The sequence below is a fragment of the Tyto alba genome, unplaced genomic scaffold (assembly GCF_018691265.1).
Source record: "Tyto alba isolate M040663 unplaced genomic scaffold, T.alba_DEE_v4.0 Super-Scaffold_46, whole genome shotgun sequence".
Lineage (NCBI taxonomy): Eukaryota > Metazoa > Chordata > Aves > Strigiformes > Tytonidae > Tyto > Tyto alba.
In genome coordinates this window covers 18607538-18627807 of record NW_024881322.1, presented here as the reverse complement: position 1 = coordinate 18627807, position 20270 = coordinate 18607538, and the positions used below count along the sequence as shown (strand labels likewise).

General features: G+C 43.5%; 1 protein-coding gene across 1 annotated transcript; it reads left to right on the top strand.

The window, feature by feature from the left end:
• The first annotated feature begins 1486 nt into the window (after positions 1-1486).
• On the top strand, positions 1487-14590 carry PDIA4 (protein disulfide isomerase family A member 4). The gene is made up of 10 exons (XM_033011980.2): positions 1487-1854; positions 6710-6878; positions 8631-8836; positions 9509-9647; positions 10157-10362; positions 11047-11205; positions 12351-12502; positions 12876-13035; positions 13130-13360; positions 13925-14590. Exons 1-10 carry the CDS (start codon positions 1743-1745, stop codon positions 14338-14340), a joined length of 1950 nt encoding a protein of 649 aa, XP_032867871.2. The 5' UTR covers positions 1487-1742; the 3' UTR covers positions 14341-14590.
• The last annotated feature ends 5680 nt before the right edge of the window (positions 14591-20270 follow it).

Genomic DNA, 20270 nt, shown 5'->3' with positions numbered 1-20270 from the left:
TGAGTAGTCATGGCTAGAAATTATGCGGGTGTCTGTCTCCACAGTCACTGTGAGAAACAAGCCCATGTATATATAAAAAAAAAAGGTTTGATTGGGGACAAAGTCAGTGGAGCAAAGAATACAGCTCTGGGCACGATGGCGCACGCTCTGGAGCCAAAGGGGCTCCCTTTTATTGTATAAAACATTACATATTCATCTACCCTAATACATATGCATCACTACTCCAAGGATAGGGAGGGAATATTACAATTAGTTCTGAGAAGTCATTAACATATCCCCCCACCCCAAATCCCTCCCGTCACGCCTGCACAGTGCTCCCTGGAGGTCGTGGGCAGGGGTCTGCAGATGAAGGCTCGTAGTCTTCACGGTGTTCACTAGCTGACCCTCCCTTCTGCACAAACTCAGCCCTGTGGTCACGTACACCTTGTCCTTCAAGTCTGGGCCAATTTGCAGCTCTTTTGTCTTTCCGGCTCAGTGGTTTTAGTTCCCCTCTTACCTCAAGGACAAGGGATACCAGGGATGGCCCATCCTGTTCTTTCTCATCCCATTGCAAAGGAGTTACCATCCTTTGATAGGGACCATCTGGTGAGCATCCCAAGGAAGGGGGGGGCTGTTAGGTTAGTGTTTCCTCAGATCAATTCGCCCAGTAGTAAATTCTTTTACTTTTCTTAAAATTTGGATCGTTGTACTAGTAATAGCTTTAGCCTAACTCAATAAAAGTGTTTAATTACTTTTAGCGAAAGCAAAATTCTTGTTATTTATCACATTCATCATCAGTAAGCAAACGAAATAAATTCAAGTATTCCCCAAAAATAGAAGTACCATAGCCGTGTCAGGAAGTGGAAAGGACCAACTGTCCCAAGGTCTGTTCATGTTTTTGAGTCTGTCGGCAAATGGGAGGCCAATACACTTGGAAAAACCTGACTCGGCAAATTGCTGCTCTCTTACAACCTAGCTAAGTGACTCTGATTTCACCACAGCTTTCTGGAAATATAAAAATTAGGCATAAGACATTCAGACAGGCTGCTGCAGGCACTCTGAATCTCCCGAAGGCCTGCGGCGTGACAGAGGGGCTTGCTGCGCCCAGCCCCCCTGAGCCCTCGGGGAGCTCCCCACGCACCGTCAGGCACTTCAGGTAAACGGCAGTAGGTTACTCAGACAACGTGGGGCAGCTCCAGGGAGCTCCCCACCGCCAGCGCCGGCGGCGGGTACACCAGGGAACGCGAACCCCACCGCCCACGCACGGCGTGGCGGGGCAAACCCCGCCCAGCGCGCGGGCCGTCACACCTTACAGGCTGCCACCAACCGCTGGCCCGGCCCCTCCCCGCCCCCGAGCCCGCCCCCTGGCGGCAGCCCGCCAATCGCGAAGGGCGATGTGGCTTCTCGCCCTTGGGGGCGGGAGTCCCACCCCCTGCGCCTGACGTGCGTGGCGGCCGGCGGTTGGTGGGCGCCCGCCCCCCCCCCCGCCCCGTCAGCCAATGGCGGAGAGGCACCTCAGTGCAGGCGTCCGGCTGCGCTCAGGGTGGGAGGCGCGCGGGCTGCGCTGCTCCGGTCGGTCGCGGCGCTCTCCCGCCGCGGCGAGTGCGCGCGGCCCGGAGCGGGAGAGGAGCTTCCGGGAGCGGCGGCGGCGGCGGCAGCCAATCAGGGGGCGCGGCAGCCAATCAATCAATCAATCGATCGATCGATCGATCGATCAGAGGGTGCGGGGTCCCGGAGCGGATCGGGCCGGACCGAGTCCCGGGATGAGGCCGAGGGGGTTATGGCTGCTGCTGCTGCTGCTGGGGCTGGTCCAGGTCGCCCTCCTGGCGCGGGGCGCGGCGGCGGCGGAGGAGGAGGCGGCGGCGGAGGCCGGAGGTGAGTGTGGGGGCTGCCGGGAGGCCGGGCGAAGGCGCCGGTGGCTCAGGGCGCCCGCCTGGCGCAGCGCTGTTCGCTCCCCTTGGCTGGGCGGCAGCTCTGCCTCGCCTCTTCCAGACACGGCTGCGCAAACTAGCGGCTGGCCGTGGTGGCAATCACTGACTTCTAAACTGCCGGTAAATTCGCAATTTCGCTATCCGGCGGAGCACTCTTTCCTCACCCCTTAGTTCAGGAGATTCGTGCATTCCCTCTGTTCCAAACTGATAATTTTTTCCCAGAAATAAGGCCGCGTGTTGCTCGTTTCCTGGTGTTTCTTCCCATTGTCTTTGAATTTCACTGATTTCTGCCTTTTTCTTTCCAAAACAGCTCTGACTTAATAAATTTAGTGCCTGTATGTAGAAGGTTGAAGGTGCTTGGTTTTAAGCATCTTTCACGTGGATTTTGAGAAATCCCACATCTTTCATGTTTCCCACATTAACACTACCAAATGTTAAGTATTAGAGCCTGTTCAGGGTGAGCAGGTTATGGATGACCTCCTGAACTCCTGTCGTGGAAATTCTTACTCAGCAAACAGGCGCTGAAAGTTGAAATGCATTCATGTCAGGTACCTTATCTGTGTGACCAACTGTATGATCTGTAGGATAAAGATGAGGAGATTTGGTGGGTTTTTTTAATAGGCTGTAGCATCTGCAGTAAGGAGAGGCAGAATTTTCCTGTGAGGCTTTTCTTTTAATTCTAAGCTGAAATACATGTATTATGTCTGTTTCTCTGCTTTTTGCTAGAACACCTGTGGCTTTGTAGCATGTGCCAGAGCCTAGTACTGATTTCCCCTCCTACCTTCAGATGATGGAGAACCTGTGATGTTAGAGCGGAGCCTGGCTCTGACAGCACTAGCTCAGCTTCTCGCAGGCCAGACTCTCATCTGTATTTCCCATGTGTGCTGTTCTTCTCATTATATCAGTTCTTGGGATCAAAGATGTGCAGCAACGAAAGTATTTCTTCCTGTGTGCAAGCTGAACACTGATCCATTGCGCAACTTGAATACTATTCCTATTTCTACTGTGTATCTCAAAGTTGTATATAAATCATGAGCTAGGCTTTACTAAGCCTTTGCTTTAAAAATGCATGTAGTTTGGGATTTCCGTTTTTGCCCTTGAAATGCAGACCTGTATGAAGTGGAATAAGTATACTTTACAACAAGCAAATAACTTTTTGTGAATTGGTTGTTCAGTAGATGAAAAAATCAGATTAAACCAGGCTTGTTGCACTGTATGGCTTTGGAAGTGAAGATTGGCTAGGGCACTGAGGCAAATATGCTCACAGCAAGATTAATTTAGATCATGACTGTTACACCCTTTGCATCCTGGTGAAGGAAAAGGAGGGATCATGTAGAGGATCTACCTGCTACAGGAAGCATTTGGGAAGACTGCTTTCATAAAAAAATCTTTTAAATGCCCTGGCAACAGATTGTCAGTCTTGACTTCTTGGTTTCTGAAAACTGAGCTCATCTGTTTGGGGAATGGACACTGCAGTCTTCTCAGAGGGAAGCTTTCAGGGAGAATCCTGAAGTCACTGGTGCCTGGATGCAACTTTTTCATATGGGATTCACCCTACTTAAGAAGCAGTTACTAAGCCAGACTTACGATTAATGCTAAAAGTTCAGTGAAGTTATTGTAAGAATTAGTTTCACTTAGAGTAGCTGTCATCCTGAAGAAAGCCTGCCGGCCAGCAACGTGTACCTGAAATCTTAAAATGAGTGCTATCTTCATCATGTTGGGGTTTTTTGTTTGTTTTGTTTGGTTGTTTTTTTTTTTGTTTGTTTATTTTTGTTTGTTTTTTTTTTTTTTTTGTCTTGTGGAATAATACGTTGAAATTTGTGGAAATGCTTTGTTGAAATAAAAGGGAGTGGTCCATATTTTACCGGAGGGCAGATTTTAGCCACAGCTGTCCCTTGTTGGTTTGTTCACCTGTTCTGCAAATAGCTTTAAGAAACAAAGACACTTCAGTTTGGGTGCAGCTATTCTATTTTCATGAGCTGTCTTATGCAAAATATTTATTAGCTATTTCTGCCATTACAGAATGAGTCTCACCATGACACCTGAATCTGTTCTCTTCAAATTGTAAACCTTTAATGCAGAGGAAAGTTTCTTGCTCTTCGTGAAAAAAGTCTTGCTTACTTCTCCCATAATTGGTCAGGTCCTTGAAACAGATCTTTCAGTCCCAACACCAAAGCGTGTGTTAGAGGTAGCTGTGATAACCATAGGTATAGGTGAAGCTGGAGACTGCAGGGGGTGAGTTTGCACTCTTAAGGACTAATTTATAGGTCTGATTAACCTTTTTTTTTTTTTTTTTTTTTTGAAATGCGTGCCCTCCTTAAGCCAGTTGGGAATATCTGGAGTCCTGCTGTTAGGTGGTACTGTTGTGCCTCCATCTCCGAGGAGGAGGAAGTGACTGTGTGTAATTCCCCTGCCCCTATATCCCTGTCAAGGAAGTTTTATGTTGGCAGGCCATACAGACCCTTGCAGGGAAAGATAAAAAATTATTTCAGTGGTGGATGTTTGACATAGTGATAACATTTTCCACTTGTGCAGGATGATTTTGTGGGTGGTGCTTTGTTCTCAGCTTTCTAAACCATGAGCCTGTGCCCCAGTAGCTGCGGTGGTCTTTGTCTCAGGTGGGGGCATGTAGTTAGCATAGTAAGCAGGAATGACAGTCGCAACCTTGTGGTCAAAAGTGCATGAGCCAAAATGGCCAGCTAGTTTTGCTCAAATTCTTTCATGTCAGGAAAAAGTCTGAAGTGATATGCTTGGAAAAGCAGTGAGCGTTGTGCAATACGCTGGGAATTCAGTCACAGACCAGCCATGAACAGCCTGTGATGAAACATAGCACTCAAAACTGCTGGGCACGCATGTAAACAGAAGTTTTGACTGATGAAACCCCCTGAAAACTAGCTTTTTTCATGAGGACAGTCCTACAGGTACGTGAATCTACTGCTGTAGATTCACTTCAAGGATGTTTGGCAGTTCAGCCCTTTCACTGCAAGCGCTCACAGGCAGCAACACAGGAGGCATTGTCCACTTGCAAATAGTGCTTTTAGCTGCTTCCTAGATCAGATGAAACAGTAGTAGTTGTTAAAGAAACTTAATCCAGGTGACTACTGTTGTGTGATAAATGATCTCCTGTGATCTTTCCCCACATAGCTTTAATATTTTGGTGCTGTATAAAGCTGGGTTTAATTAAAATTAATGCATTTTTTTCCAGGAGCACGTACTGTTTTCTGGGAGCATATAGGCTTATTTTGTCCATAGTTAGCTTGTTCCTATGGTCTGCTGTTGGTCTGAGAATAGTGGGGTTTGGGTTTTCCACTTTTTCATACCTGGATACTACAGATTTATCATTATTAACTTTCAAATTCCTGGTAAAATCAGAGTATTTTCAGAATTCTTGTCCTGAATAAGTAACGTACATGTACATGATTTGCTATCCTGCTGCCAGCTTAGTCAAAAAACAATTAAACAGATAAGTTTTGAACAAGAAACCTTAATATTTTTCTTCCTTTTTTTTTTGGGGGGGGGGGTTTTCTGCTAATCCTAGGACTCCCAATGGTTGAAAGGGTCTTCGTTTCATTGTACAGTTTTCGTTTGGGATGAGGTATTTTCATTGCTTGTTCTGTGACTGAAATTCCTTTAAGGTCTTTAAATTCTTTAAAGTGTCCTTGCCTCGAATGATAGCAGTCTAAAAAAAAAAAGGTTAAAGGAACCCAACAAAGATTGAACCAGTTGAAATGCCCTGGCTTCAGGTTTCATGTGCTAACTTTGCTTTGGAAATTCGGCAATTCTGATATCTCCTTGAAAGGCCTGTTCCAGACCGGCAGTTTTGGCCTCCTTAAATCACAAGTCTCCCCAAAAGTTCTTTGAAAGAAGCTTTTGCTCCATTTATTTTAAGAGTACCTTGCATCTCCAAGTACATAAGAGTGGGTTTACATGAGACTCCTGTGACAGTCACTTATTTGATTTTATACTCAGTCTGTAGCCTGGGGCTGATCCAGAGCAGTGTGATGCTCCTGTGAGTGGCAAGCCTCTTCAGTGAACTGCAGGCCTGAAAAGTCACTGTAACTGAGAGCAAGCTATATTGAGGTGGCAGGGGTGGGACTGAGCAGTTAGAAGCACAGTTTTGAAGTGCTGCCTCTGAACCACCTTGGTAGTAGCAAAATGATAGCTTTTGAGATTATAGCAAACCTGTCTGTTTATTAGATCTTGAGACAGGCAGAGCATAGCTGTTGAGGTGTTACAGGTGTAGTGAGGAAGGGTACAAGGGAAGCATTGTGGACAGATAACATCTGCTTTTTTGGTATGAGACACCTAATATTTCCAACCACAAGTTGCTGTGCTTGAAGGGCAGCTGTTTAGCTGCATGATGGAGGGCTTCTGTTTTAATTCAGGTATCGTTTGTGAGCCCTTATTGCCCAACAAAACATGTCTCGCTGACCATATTTCAAAAAGACACCTAAGGTACCTTGATAGTGACTGTCACATAGGGTCTGTATGAATTAATTTTTGTTGTATCCATTTTGTTAGTTTGCCCTGAAGTGCAAAATATATGTTGACACTTTACTGAAATATTGATATTGTTAGCTGGTGTGGTGTAGACAAAAATGAAATGGGCAAACATCTGAGTCCAAGCTCTTTGCAAGCTGAAGTACCTGTCATCGCATATGGAGCAGGAACTAATGCGTGTTGATACTTCTCGGTTTTAACTGCAGGGTATATTTAATACATCTTTAACCTGGAAGTGTTATTTTAATGTTAAACTCTAATGTTAAAGTCTAATCACTATTGCGCTTTTACTTTTCTAGAATCTGTTACAAAAGAAGCTGATGATGACAGTGATGATGATGATGATGATGATGATGATGATGATTCTGAAGTTAAAGAAGAAAATGGCGTATTAATCTTGAATGACGCAAATTTTGACACCTTTACTGCAGACAAGGACACTGTGCTGCTGGAGTTCTATGCACCATGGTGGGTTCACAGCCCACAGTACCTCCTTAGGTGCTGGATGGGGTAGTTGTTAGGGGCTTCTCAGACAGGACACACTCCTAAAAAGTGGGCTTGGGTTGCAGTTTTAAAGAGTTCATAGTAACAGCTTGCCTGCAGAAGCACTGGACTCTGCCATAGTCCAGGGTAGGAGATGGTTCTGGCGATGTGGAGGTACTGCTTTCCCTGCCCCCTGTACCATGCGACAAACAACAGACTGCTCTTCCCTCACATATGTGGGTCATACTGAGGGATCCCATGCCAAAAGGAGCACAGCCCTGCTCTGCTCCTGTCAGGGAATGGAAACGGTCCCAGGGAGCCCCAGAGAAGTCATGCAGTGCAGTCTTGCGGCCTGCTATCATGTCCTTGTGCTGGCACACTGAGAACTGGTGCACTTCCTCATCTAGATGGAGGAGACTTCCCTAGTAGGGGAATTGCTAGAAGGTTTTCCTTCTCAAGCTCAAATCTCTGTCCTTGCCAGAAGGGTGTGGTGTGAGTAAGGACATAGGTCATTCACATTATCAGTTTAAACTGTGCCTCATACATCTACCTAATGATGATAATTTTGCTGGTGTACCAGGGTACACAGTAACTCTAGTGTGCTCAAGGAGCTGCAGTGGATTTACCTGCATATAACCAAGACAAAGAGTTTAGGCCAGAATGTATCTTTTCTTACATTCTTACAGACAAAAATAATAGGGATCATTAGTGGAGGAAAATGAGCAGGATATATTTGCAGTCATGTTGCTGAGTTATTGTTGCAGCCAGAACCCTTTTTCCTTGTGGCTTAGTGATATAAAGAGGACTTACTCATTTGTCCTTTTCTAGTCTTTGAATAGAGGTGAGAATATGATCCTGCTTGAGGTAGAGTTGCATTTTGACTAATGCCACTCTTACTACAGAGAATTCCATCCCTGCTTGGCTGTAGGTACTACTTCTGCAGCTGTAGTTTGCCTGCATGAAAACTGAACGTGAAGCTGGATTTAGCCAAACAGAAGGATGCACGGTCATCACAGATTAAACAGTTCTTTTTTTTCTATTCACCCTCCTGCCAGTTGAGAGGCTAAGGGGTACAGGCTATCTGCTGCACACTAGTTTTCCTCCTTTTTTCTTAATTTTCCTGGTTTCATCTTCAGCTTGTCAAGCTATATTCAGCTTTTCTTATGCTGCTATTTTATGTCATGTCAGCTTTTGCAGCAGGAGCCTCTGATCTTCCCAAAGAGCTCTGGTGTGTCCAGAGGGAGAGCAGGTGCTGCAATACCATGGTGGGTGTGAGATTTCATTAGGCTGACTGAACTACTGGTTCATTTTTCTCTTTAGTTCAATTTAGAGTACTGGGTAGAGAAGATGCATCTAGGTTAGGGGGAAGCTGAAGTCTGAGTGAGACTATATTTGGAGGGCAGGGAGGGAGGAGAAGCATGTTACAAGGTTTGCAATTTTGTTGTAAAAGCAATTGTTAGATTTTTTTTAATGGTGGCTTTAGAAAACATAGGGAAATCTGTTGCCTATTGAATGAAGGGGGAAAAAGAAAAAAGAAAACCCAAAGAGGTTGGGATTTGAACATACAGCACATTAGTTACTCTGTCTTTTTCCATCATCTGAAAACATAGCAAGGTAAACATTCTAACACTGAGGTTGTGAACATCTATCAGAAGGCATCCTGGAAGTGCAGAGTAGCAAGATTCCCCTGTGGGTCTGTCATGCACTTGTGTATCTGCTTGTGTCTTCCTCCAACAGGTGTGGGCATTGCAAACAGTTTGCTCCTGAATATGAAAAGATAGCCAAAACTCTGAAGGAAAATGACCCTCCTATTCCAGTTGCCAAAGTAGATGCTACTGCAGCCACTTCACTAGCAAGTCGTTTTGATGTCAGTGGCTACCCAACGATCAAAATCCTGAAAAAAGGCCAACCTGTTGACTATGATGGTTCTCGGACAGAAGATGGTAAGCACCAGTCCTCTGCAATTCTCTGTAACAAAGCAAGGAAGTATATGTTCTTACTTCTTAATGTGACTGTTTTGAAGGACTTTGATCTCAAGTCGCTTAAGCAGAATAATATTATGACGGCTGGAATTTTGCCTGTCTTCTCAATTGGCTGCATGTTAGAGGACAATTTTGCAGGTAGCGGGTAGTGTGCTGTTATTGATAGAAGTTTTGTAGAAATATGACTTAACTGGAATAGGAGGTAGTCTCATGCTTGCTGAAGGATCAGCTAATAAGAAACAACTGGTCTGTATATTGACTGTATATAAAACCACCTGTTTCTTGCTTCATGAATGTGTCCAACTTCAGTCAGAGGGGAAAGACTACCTTTTCTGTCTGTTTTGAGAGGGAATTAATGTGCTAAGGTGCTGCAAAGTACGTATCTGTGCTCTGCATAAATAAGATACTCTGTGGGGTGAAGAGAATATTCAAGATTTTCTTGGCAATACCAACAATGAAGTAAAGCATAAAGGAGCTTGATTAAGAAAGTATTCTCATGTAAGCTTGGCTATGTTTGGTCCAAGACCATGCTTGTTGCTCTGATTTTAAATTCTTGATATCAGCTCTTGCATTCAATATGCTACCAATATAATAATGCAAGCTTGCTAATTGAGCTATTGAACTGTGTTTCAGAAATTGTGGCCAAAGTCAAGGAGGTTTCTGACCCCAGTTGGACCCCTCCACCAGAAGCAACCCTAGTATTGACCCAGGATAATTTTTATGATGTCGTGAATGGTGCTGACATAATTCTGGTGGAGTTCTATGCTCCATGGTAAGCAAGAAGGTAGTCACCTGTGCTTTCCTACCACAGCTGGCCTGAACACGCTTGGTGAGCCTGTTTTCTGTTGTTATGCCTCTTCTAAAGAGGCTTGCCTTGTGCAGGTGTGTGCAGTTCTGGTGTACCTTAGTTCTAATGTGGACATAGGATCACACAGTCACTTGGAGACTGGACTGGATCTGTGTCTCAGCAAGGGATGGTCACCAAAACTTCACAGAAGATTCTCCATATATACTGGTTTGGGAACATGTTGAGAGATACTGAAAAACAAAGGGAGTTGGTCCTTAATTTAAAAATGGCCTCTAAAAATGAAATTACCTATAGTAATGCTGGGCTTCAGGTTGGAGAGACAAGTCTTCCCAGACTGAAGTGTTCTCTATAGATAGAATAACCCCATTTCTACCTTCTCCATTCTGGAAGACTTAACTCTTCAACTTCAGAAGTAGAAGGTACCTAGGAGGACTTGTGGCTTGTGAAAACTGCCCTCTACTCTCCTTCCCTAGGTGTGGACACTGCAAAAGGCTTGCTCCAGAATACGAGAAGGCTGCCCAGGAGCTCAGCAAGCACACACCTCCTATTCTTCTGGCTAAAGTCGATGCCACAGCTGAAACTGAGCTTGCAAAGAAGTTTGATGTTACTGGCTACCCAACTCTGAAAATCTTCCGTAAAGGCAAACCTTACAACTACAGTGGTCCACGGGAAAAATACGGTATTGCAACTTCTGCTTTTTCTTATTTTCTGAGGGTTTCACCACAAATGTTCCAGTGTATCTGTAGGACTTCCAGACTTGTTAATGTCATAGCAATGGTAGTTAGGGAAACCTGAAAAACTGTACTCTCATCCCTACATAGGCCAGCAGTATAAATTTGCCCCATATCTTTATAACATCTTACAGTGGTACTATAAGCTCCTGTTAATATAAAGTAAGTTAAATATGCATGGTGAAGCAGTGGCAGTATGAGTAAATGGGCAGCCTTTAATTGCACTGGAATGCACCATAAGGGCTGGCAAAGTGCTTAATATTGAGTTCTAATAAGAGGGAAGACTTAAGACTATCTGTGTAGAATTTTGGCTCATATCAGGGTTAGGAGACAGTAAAGGGTCTGGAATTTCAGAAAGGAGGGTTACTTGAAAGATCAGCTTATATTCATGGAACTTGTGCTTGGTCACCTCTTCTGAAGCCAACCTGAAGAGAATATCCAGAACTTCAGATTTAAAAACTTGGACTGAAGTCTTGCTTATTAGGTCTTTTAGTTATTGTGGGTGGGAAGGCTGCACAGAAAGAAAGGTGTCCATGGGAAATGTGGTATTAAACAACGTAATAGAGAGAATGCCTGAACCTTTCCGTTGAATAAATATTCTAAACAACTTTGGGGGCATGTTTGTCTAACAGGTATTGTTGACTACATGATTGAACAGGCTGGTCCTCCATCCAAACAGATTCAGAGTACCAAGCAGGTACAGGAATTTCTGAAGGATGGGGATGATGCCATCATCATTGGTGTCTTTAGTGGAGAGAATGACAAAGCCTATCAGCTCTATCAGGAAGCAGGTAAAGAATGTTTTAAAATATTAATGATGTGTATGTTTTAGTGAGATTTCTGCCTGGGACTTTGGGCATGGAGAGATCCTTTATTTCTGCTCTTAGTATAGTGGGGGAGGCTGGAGAAGAATAAGAGGAAGGAAATTAAAGGGTACTTTTTTACCTGTACTTAAGGAAAAAGCTCACGCCAGGTTTTGAGGCTATAACTAAAGTATCAGCCAGTCACAGGAGATACCTCCTCTTGGTACTGTGTCCCTAAAAACATGCGAACTAGAGAGGAGGAAAAATTCCTAGCCTAGGAACAAATTGTGGCTTCTTGGCTTAGAGCCTTGCTTGCTTTGTTGTCTGCTATTGCTTACTTCATATCTGACAGTTCCAAAGGCTGGGCTCTGCCAAACTTGTTTGGAATGGGTTGGCCTGGAGAAAGAATCATCATCCACCTCTGGATCAGTTAAGCTACACCATCCCTGGCAATGGTTATTCTAAAGAAAACCCCTTTGACATGACACATTGACAGTCCTGTTAAGAATATTTGCTACCACCCAGAAGAGGCTAAACACTTCAAGTGCTTAATCCCTTTAATCAGTCCCTGTGTCTCGCATTACTGAACCACTCACAGCCACTCTTGGTTTCTGCCAGAGCCTTGAGAGCAGTTTGGGCATTTTTTTTCCTCCGGGCTGTGCCTGTTTCTGGGGCTGCTGTCATTTATAGTTGGATTAGGAGCTGATTTGGTTGCTCCAGCATGGCAAGATACAGAACTTTCCCAGGCTGCCCCAAAGCAAGTAGGTTGACTAGGTGACCTGGTGAGTTGCTTTCCAGCTCTTTGTTAGCTGGGGGGAAGCCAACAGGTAGGAGATTGGTAAACAAATACCTGTTTCACTGTATATATGTTGGAAGCTGTTCAAGGCTTTTGAATATGTAGAATAACTCAAGTAGATGGGTTGTAGAACAGCATTCAGCTAGTGCTACTCGAACTATATGTATTTTCACGTGATTCTCACTCCTGGATGAGAGCTGTTCTCCAAGAATCTGGGTTGCTCTGTGTCCCACTGAGAATGGGAAGAGAGTTTTCTTGCAGTACAGTCTCAAAATTTCAGTCGGAGGCTGTCAGTTCACTTGATGACTTTTCCTTTTCCTTGACCTTAATTTTTCAGCTAACGGTTTAAGAGAAGATTACAAGTTCCACCACACCTTCAGTAACAACATAGCAAATCTACTGAAAGTATCTCCAGGAAAACTGGTTGTCATGCAGCCAGAAAAATTTCAGTCAAAGCATGAGGCCAAGATGCATGTTTTGGATCTTAAAGTGAGTAGCTGGTCCAAAGCTAGACAGTTTGTACACAGATTGAAGGTTCTTTTTCTTCATATATATGAACAGTTGACATCTTTCTTTTGGAAGTACTCCACCAAATATTTGAGGCAATTGTATTGTTTTGTTCAAGAAAGATTTATGAAATTAACTCAGAGGTTACATGTTCAAATAATAATTTACCATTACATTATTTAAGGGTAGAATAGTAAATTATCTTTAGTGCTCAAGGATTTGAAGAATATGGTGACAGTATTGTTTATAACATTGCTTCTCATTCATGCATGCTTCAGAATTAGTTCTCAGTAGTGTGTAACAGAAATGCCACTTAAATCCATTTTTCTGAACTTTTTTCCCCAATCTTTTTAAGCATGACTCTACAGATGGATCAGAGATTAAAGAGCACGTGCTAAAATACACTTTGCCTCTAGTTGGTCATCGCAAGCCTTCCAATGATGCTAAAAGATATGCTAAGCGTCCTCTAGTGGTTGTCTATTATTCTGTAGACTTTAGTTTCGACTATCGTGTTGGTAAGTTAGCTAAGATCACCTTTTCTCCACTTTGGGAGGAAGCAAACAGTAAATAACTAGAAATTGCTAATGGTGTTGTGTTCTGGTTTTTCAGCTACACAGTACTGGAGAGGCAAAGTCCTGGAAGTGGCCAAAGACTTCCCTGAATATGTATTTGCTGTTTCTGATGAAGACGACTATTCTTCTGAAATAAAAGATTTGGGCCTGCTTGAGAGTGGAGAGGATGTCAATGTTGCCATTCTGGATGAAGGTGGCAAGTATGCCATGGAGCCAGAAGAGTTTGACTCTGATGTACTCAGGCAATTTGTGCTGGCATTCAAAAAAGGTATAGTTTCTAAAATAGGATTCTCTAAGCCATTTGCTTTCTTTCCCCTTTGTTTTCCAAGAGTTTTTGCCAAGGCAATGTCCACAATAAAGTTAGATGTGCAACCTCACAATGCTCTGTGGCTTAAAGCTTTTAGATGTTTCCTGCCTTTTTTCCTTAATTTCATTAACTTTGCTTGGATTACGCTGTGGCATCTAGCTATATTCTAACACTGAACATGTTCGGCAAACCTAAAACATTCTTGCAGCTTTGAAGTGTGACCTGATCATCCATATTTGGGACTAGTATAATAAATCTGTCTACTACATTGTGGATGGACAGCCATAAAAAGAGGGAGGAAAGGTTCTAGGGAATTGTGAAACAAATTGCTGCCTGTATTTCACAAGGTTATTGTACTAAAACGTCACCAGCAAGCTAGCCTCTGTTTCGTGCAGGGGGAAGGTCATTTACTGGTGCAATGTTTTTCCCTGGCAGGAGGATGTACTTCTGCCCTTTCTTCTTGGGGGAGATCATAAGGATTGCTCTTACTCTATTGTAACAATGGTGTGTTTTGCTTTTTTCTAGGAAAACTGAAGCCTATTGTGAAGTCCCAGCCAGTGCCAAAAAATAACAAAGGGCCTGTGAAAGTGGTAGTGGGTAAAACTTTTGATACCATAGTAATGGATCCAAAGAATGATGTTCTCATAGAGTTCTATGCCCCATGGTGTGGACACTGCAAGAAACTAGAACCGGTGTATACTGAGCTAGCCAAAAAATACAAGAATGAGAAAAATCTAGTCATAGCCAAGATGGATGCTACTGCCAACGATGTGACAAATGACCACTACAAAGTGGAGGGATTCCCCACTATCTACTTTGCTCTAAGGGATAAGAAGAACAACCCTATTAAATTTGAAGGTGGGGACAGAGATTTAGACCATTTGAGCAAATTTATAGAGGAGCATGCAACAAAACTCTCCAGAACTAAAGAAGAGCTTTAGATAGGATGAGGGTGGTGAAGAAAAATTGTTTGTACTTCCTAGTTAAAAGCAAGTTACTGATAAAACTTCCGCAAGAGAAGAATTAAGCAGATTGAGCAAGGAAATTCTTGAGCAGTAAAGCAATTGTAGTATCTTTTTTTATATGGCAGAAAAGTTTTTTCTGGACACTGAACTTCTCTGATATGAATGTCTTATGTTAGCTATGGTTTTGATCTTTGAAGAAAAATACATCCTCTATTTTTTGTGACTATCTTGAGCCTGATTATTTGACTCCAGTGTAACTGTTTAAGTTAACAAATATTACCAAAAAGAGAGAACCAAATCCCTCTGTCAAACAGATTTCTTTATCTTATTCATTGGTATGGTTACTGAGGGGAGCAGTGTTTTGAGCCAGTCTCTATTCTGTTAGATTTCTGTATACTTACTCATGTGACTATATCACTGTATTAATTTCTGAGAGTAAGAACGCGAGTTTCCTAAGGTGTGGACAAATTATTCAGTCCTATTGAGATAAGACACAGTGACTTGCTAACTAAATGTGTTCTAAACCTGCCTGCTTTTGCGTTGTGCCCCTCTGTAGAGAAGGTGATGTGAAAATAGCAAATTTTTCTAATTTACTTCTATTTGCTAGTCCATATTGACCCATTTATATCTTAATCTTCCCAAGTATGTTTTGGACTAATTAGAGTGTGGCAGAAGTATCTAGTGGGTAGTAATGCTTGGATTCTGATATCAAATCTGTGTGTTACCATCTTCTTTCCCTTTGCAGAGAGGAAAGTTTGGTAGTGATTCCTTTGGGGAAGCAGTCTGAAACCTTCAGGTAGACTTTATTCCTGTGGCAGTTACTGTAGTTACAAAAGATGATCACATCTACTTTGTGCTCCACTTGGCATTATGTGCATTTAAAAGTGGATTTTGATCTTGAATGTCCCAGATTAGATAAATCCATAAATTTATGAGCCGTGTTGGGGTGGCAGACTAGTATACTCCAGAAGCATTGTTTGACTCTTCTCAGAGCTGTGATGCTGCAGTGTGTGCAGCTTGAGTGCCACCAAGGCAGTTTTGATACAATTCTCATTTTATGGGTAGTGCTTCTCAACTAGCAGCACTGTCTTCTGTCTTGCAGAAGACCAATATCATCAGTTTTCCTTCAGTATTTCCTCCTTGCATTAGTGTTTGACTTTTTGAAGGGTGTGCAAATCTAAAACTACCACCAAATACTTTTTTCTTCTGGGGAGATGCAGCCCTCTGCGTAGCAAGGGTAAGCCCATGTCCAGAAGGTGGCTGTTAAGGTATAGTCCGAGGACCCCAAAGGTCCTGTGAGAGGGTACATAATCCTTATCCTTTCCCACTGCACTTTGCAACCCTGCTGAAGGGACGTGCCTTCCTGCTGCCTTAACAGGGGACTGTTCCTCACTGACTGTTAACAACCTACACAGCAAAGCATGACTCAAATTACTCTTGCAGAGGTGTATGAGACTGCATGAAGGCTTTCTCTTAATTGACAATTTAGCTGAAGCTAGTGAACAAAGCTCACCAGCAGATTATGGACGAAGGGGACAGTATCAAATGTCCACGGAGTGCTGGGATGTGCTTGAAAGTTATTCAGCTCCTGTTGTTTATCAGCAAGAGCTGGGAAGTGCTAAGCAACTATTCAGGTTCAGATCTCAATTGCTGCTTTGTGTTAAAGCAGCGTAATAATTCACTTCAGGCCCTGGCATTGTGAATCTCCTCTTTTCATAGTAGAGGGCTTTTTCTCAACTGTCCTCAAATACACAGATATCTATTAATCTTAGGCAATATTTCACCTACAGGACTTTTACAAAGTGTATTATCTTCCCATCACTTGCCATTTCTGTTTGCAGCTTTTCTGTAGAGCCTTCAAAGACCATCATCTGTGATAAATGTCTGTGCACACGCAACAGGACTGAGATCAGACTTAGCTGAGCACCACCTTGCATTAGAGGTGACTTTTTTCAGCTTTAGGCTGTGTACAGAAGCCAAGTAGCAAGTTCTGTCCTGTCTGCCAGTTGAGATCAACTCAGTTCTTCAAAGAAGTAGGCACAGACTTTTTAAATCAGTTATTAAATGTAGTTCAGTTTCTATTCCTAATACCTCAATACTGCAGGGCACTAAACTGCTCCTGCTTATTAGTTAGTGGCAGGCTTATAGGGATTTATTCCAAAACAGATGTTGTCTGACAGGAGGATATGGATAAATACAGAACATGTAGAAGGGAGGGTGAAAAGTTCCGTTCTGGTGTTGGAGACTACAGTCAAGGCTGAAGCTCCGTTCTTCTTGGGACAATTTATAAGAGATTCTCGCCCCTCTTTTTGCAGGTTCCTACTAATGTTATCATTGCCAATGCTGTACTATTTCTGCAGACTTCTTCCCAGCAGGAGCTGACACCCCTCTGGGTTGAAAACAACCTCTGCAGCCTGCTGGGAGCCCCTATGGCAATAAAAGGCACAAGGCCCAGGGGAGTGTCCAAGCTGTGCTTGCCTGGCGCTCCTGCTGTCTTTCTCTTCCTTGCCTCTGCAGGTGGAGGCAGCCTGGTATGCAGTTACTTCAGAGCTATGCTCAACAACCTGAATTTTGTTCTGGAGCAGCAGTGCTTAAGTCAGACCTAAATAAGGAAGAGGAATTGTCACAGATAAGTGTGTTATGATCTTGCCAATTTGTTGCGGATATTGATTTAAGATCACTTAAAGCAACTTAACAGTGTTTGATGACAAGGTTCACTCTTACTACATGAAGGGAACATACAAAGGAAAATTGAGCTAAAATCTATTTAGATATGACTTACACAGAGATTGGAGGGAGCAAAAAGGTAAGCATGGGAGACCCTCCTGCTGAGTCATGAGGTTCAGAATGGACCCCCTAAACTCCTGATGGAGCCTAAGTGGGGCTGAATCCAGACTTGGTCAAGGGTTTAGGTCTAAGAGATACAAAGGGTAAGGAAAACCAGTGGTTTATGTCTAAAGGATTGTATGTGTTTATGGCTAAATGATTATATGTTCAACACCCAGTTCTTTATCACTTAGCTAAAGTGTCAAAGTTTCATCATGCTTATTCCCAATTCACTTACCTTCCATCTGGGTGTCCAGTGTTGGTTCACTCTGAAGTTCAAGGTTTTCTGAAAAGACAGGCATCAGAGTTTTGTAAAAATAAATACTTTGATAGAGTGGTACAGTAGCAGGGTCAGCTTGAGCTGGTGCCCCTGGAGAGGGGCTGACCCAAACAAAGAAATCTCTGGGCAATTATACTCTTACAAAGTATTCACCTGCCCCTCATGCACTCTCTTCATGCACCTTCCATGTATCCTTTGGTCCAGTGGTGATTCTGGTCTGATCTTCTGACACCTTATTGGATTCCTTCACTGCCTTCAGACAGGCATTATCTTGTCAAGTAACAGCTGCTGTTGATGGCTGTAGCCTTGAAGCCTCCTTATCTCCTGATTTACACTGGCTCTGGAGACCACTTTTTTGACTAGGTAGGAACACATTCAGTAGTCTAAATGAAAATGTATAGCTTGCAGCCTAAGGTTTCAGCAAGTCTAGCTGCTCATGCTGGGTAAGTAAAGCTAAGGAAACAGCATTCTAAATCACACAACATTATAACTCTAAGTGATTCATTCTGTTTAAAGCATACTTATTTAAGTTAAACAACTAATATCTCTAAACACTGCTCAAGGGGAGAGCTGCCATCCAGGGAGAACTCAAATTGGGCTCATCCAACAAACTGTCATTGGTAAAAGATCTCCCTGCCTTGAGGAGCAAACTTGAGAGGTGTCAAGCTCGAGGGAAGATCAGCGCCATGCAGCCAGGCTGCCTAGCAGGGAGAGAAAGCTCAAAACATGGCTTTTATGGGATAAAGTGCAACTACTTTGCTCATAGTCAAATTGCACACAGTGGGAAAGGCTCCTTGTTGCTCTGCTCCTTTATGGGTTTCCTCAAGTAGTTCTTGGCCTGGCTACAGCTCAGGCCCTTACCTCCCTTGGAGCCTGTGCCAATCTGCTGCTGGTTTGGTTAAGGGGTGGGGAGTTGAGTGTGTCTGTCACAAGAATTGCACTAGTTGTGGTATTGCTAACTTAGTTGTTTGATAACCGTAAGTTGCAAGGACAGGCAGTGTTAGGCTAAGTAGCTCTGTGGATTGGGCTTATGAGCAGTAGAGGGAATGAGGCTTTGATCCATCCTTACACTAGTGTCATCTGGCCACATTTCCTGCAAGTCTCTGGCTGTGCCACACACCTCGGCATCTGCACCTCATAAGTGATGTATTTATCTTGATCACTTCTCAACAGGATGAGGATGCTGTTGGCTCTCAACTTTGGGCAATCTGCCTTCCTTAGCTCCAGTGTCCTGTCACCTGCTATTTGCACTGTCAACATCACATCAACTTTCTGTGAAGCTCACTGGGACATCTGTAGCATTAGATCTGTTATCTCAGTAGAGAGTTAAATCTCTCTACCTGAAAAGTGATATTAATGTGATTGATGCCTTATAAGGGAAACAGGTCATACCATCTTTTGGAATTTGTTAAATGCATTATGCATGTCTGCTTTTCCCTTCCTGGTGCATTAGGATGCTTTCCCAAGCATTCTAAACTCCATTAAAGTAATACCTAAGTGCTGCTGATTAGCCTTGATGTTCCCTTCTTACAGAAGAAAAAAGCATGCAGTGTAGAAGAACAAGGAAGCTTCCCTCACTAGCTCTTAGCGCTACAGCTGCATAAGCACGGCATTGTTCTGGATCATAGTTCCAGGTGGAAGAAAGCCTGCAGTTTATAGTTCATCACAGGACTGATCTGTGTCGTAATAACAGTTCCTGGATAAGCTCCAAGGGACCTGGCCTGATCTAAATATCTCCCACATGTGCATCCTCCAGAAAAGCAAACATTTTTCTGTAAACTGTAGTACATCTTTAAGTAGTCAGACCTGAGACTTCTTTGAGGCCACTTCCTTTCCCTGAAGGGTCAAGAAAGAAGGTAGGCAGCAACTCTAGCACAGCTGGTGCTCCTTGAGTGAGTTTGTACTGTGTCTGTGGGACATTCAAGGTGACAGTAAATACTGGCCTGGGATCTTGATACAGCATTAAGTGCAAGATTTTTTGATACCGGAAGAGATTGTTGACAATAGAGGGAGATGTCTCTTTGCAGTTGAGCTTATTACTTGGACTCTACTTCCAAAAATGTTATACTTCAAAACAGTTAGTTATGGTGATACCTGGCTATGTCCCAAGATTTTGGCTGGTAGCAAGCAAGCAAGGCTCTGCAGAGCTGGAGACTGTTTCACAAAGTTTATCTGTGAGGCTGTGTGATGAGGAAACAGACTTCTGAAAAAATAGAGCATGAAAAAAACCTATATGATACAGGTTGAAGGCTTTTGAGAAAGTATCATTAGTTGTAGAGGTCAGACTTGTGTCCTTTCTTTTATAGTAGGCAGAAGCCACTGCATACTGTCTATGCTCCAAAAGGCTTTTTGCTCACAGCCTGCATTGCAAATGGACAAGGCTCAGAGGATTGAGCATTGCAGTCTGTGCGCTCAGCCCCTGATGTGGGTAACAAGTACATCAAGCCCTGTGCAAACAAGTATGTAATTCATTCACCTAGGCAAACTGGTACAGAGCCTTGTATTTGTTAAGCAATGTGGCTTTACCCTGCTGTCCTTAAGTTGCAAAACTCCCTTTCTCAGTGCAGAGCAGGGATCTGTGGGCACCCCTGGCTGAAGGCACTGGGAGGCTGTAGCATTTTGCCCCAGTCACCAGGCATTTCTGGAGCTCCAGCAGGTAGTTCTGTACAGCTGGAAGTAGGCAGGTGTCACAGGAGTCGCTGCACATCCCTGCAGGGCATTTTCAGGGCACCCACGCAACCCATGGTAGGTTGCGTGAAGCCATTATGCAGGGTAGGCAGGAGAAACTTTTTCCTGGCAT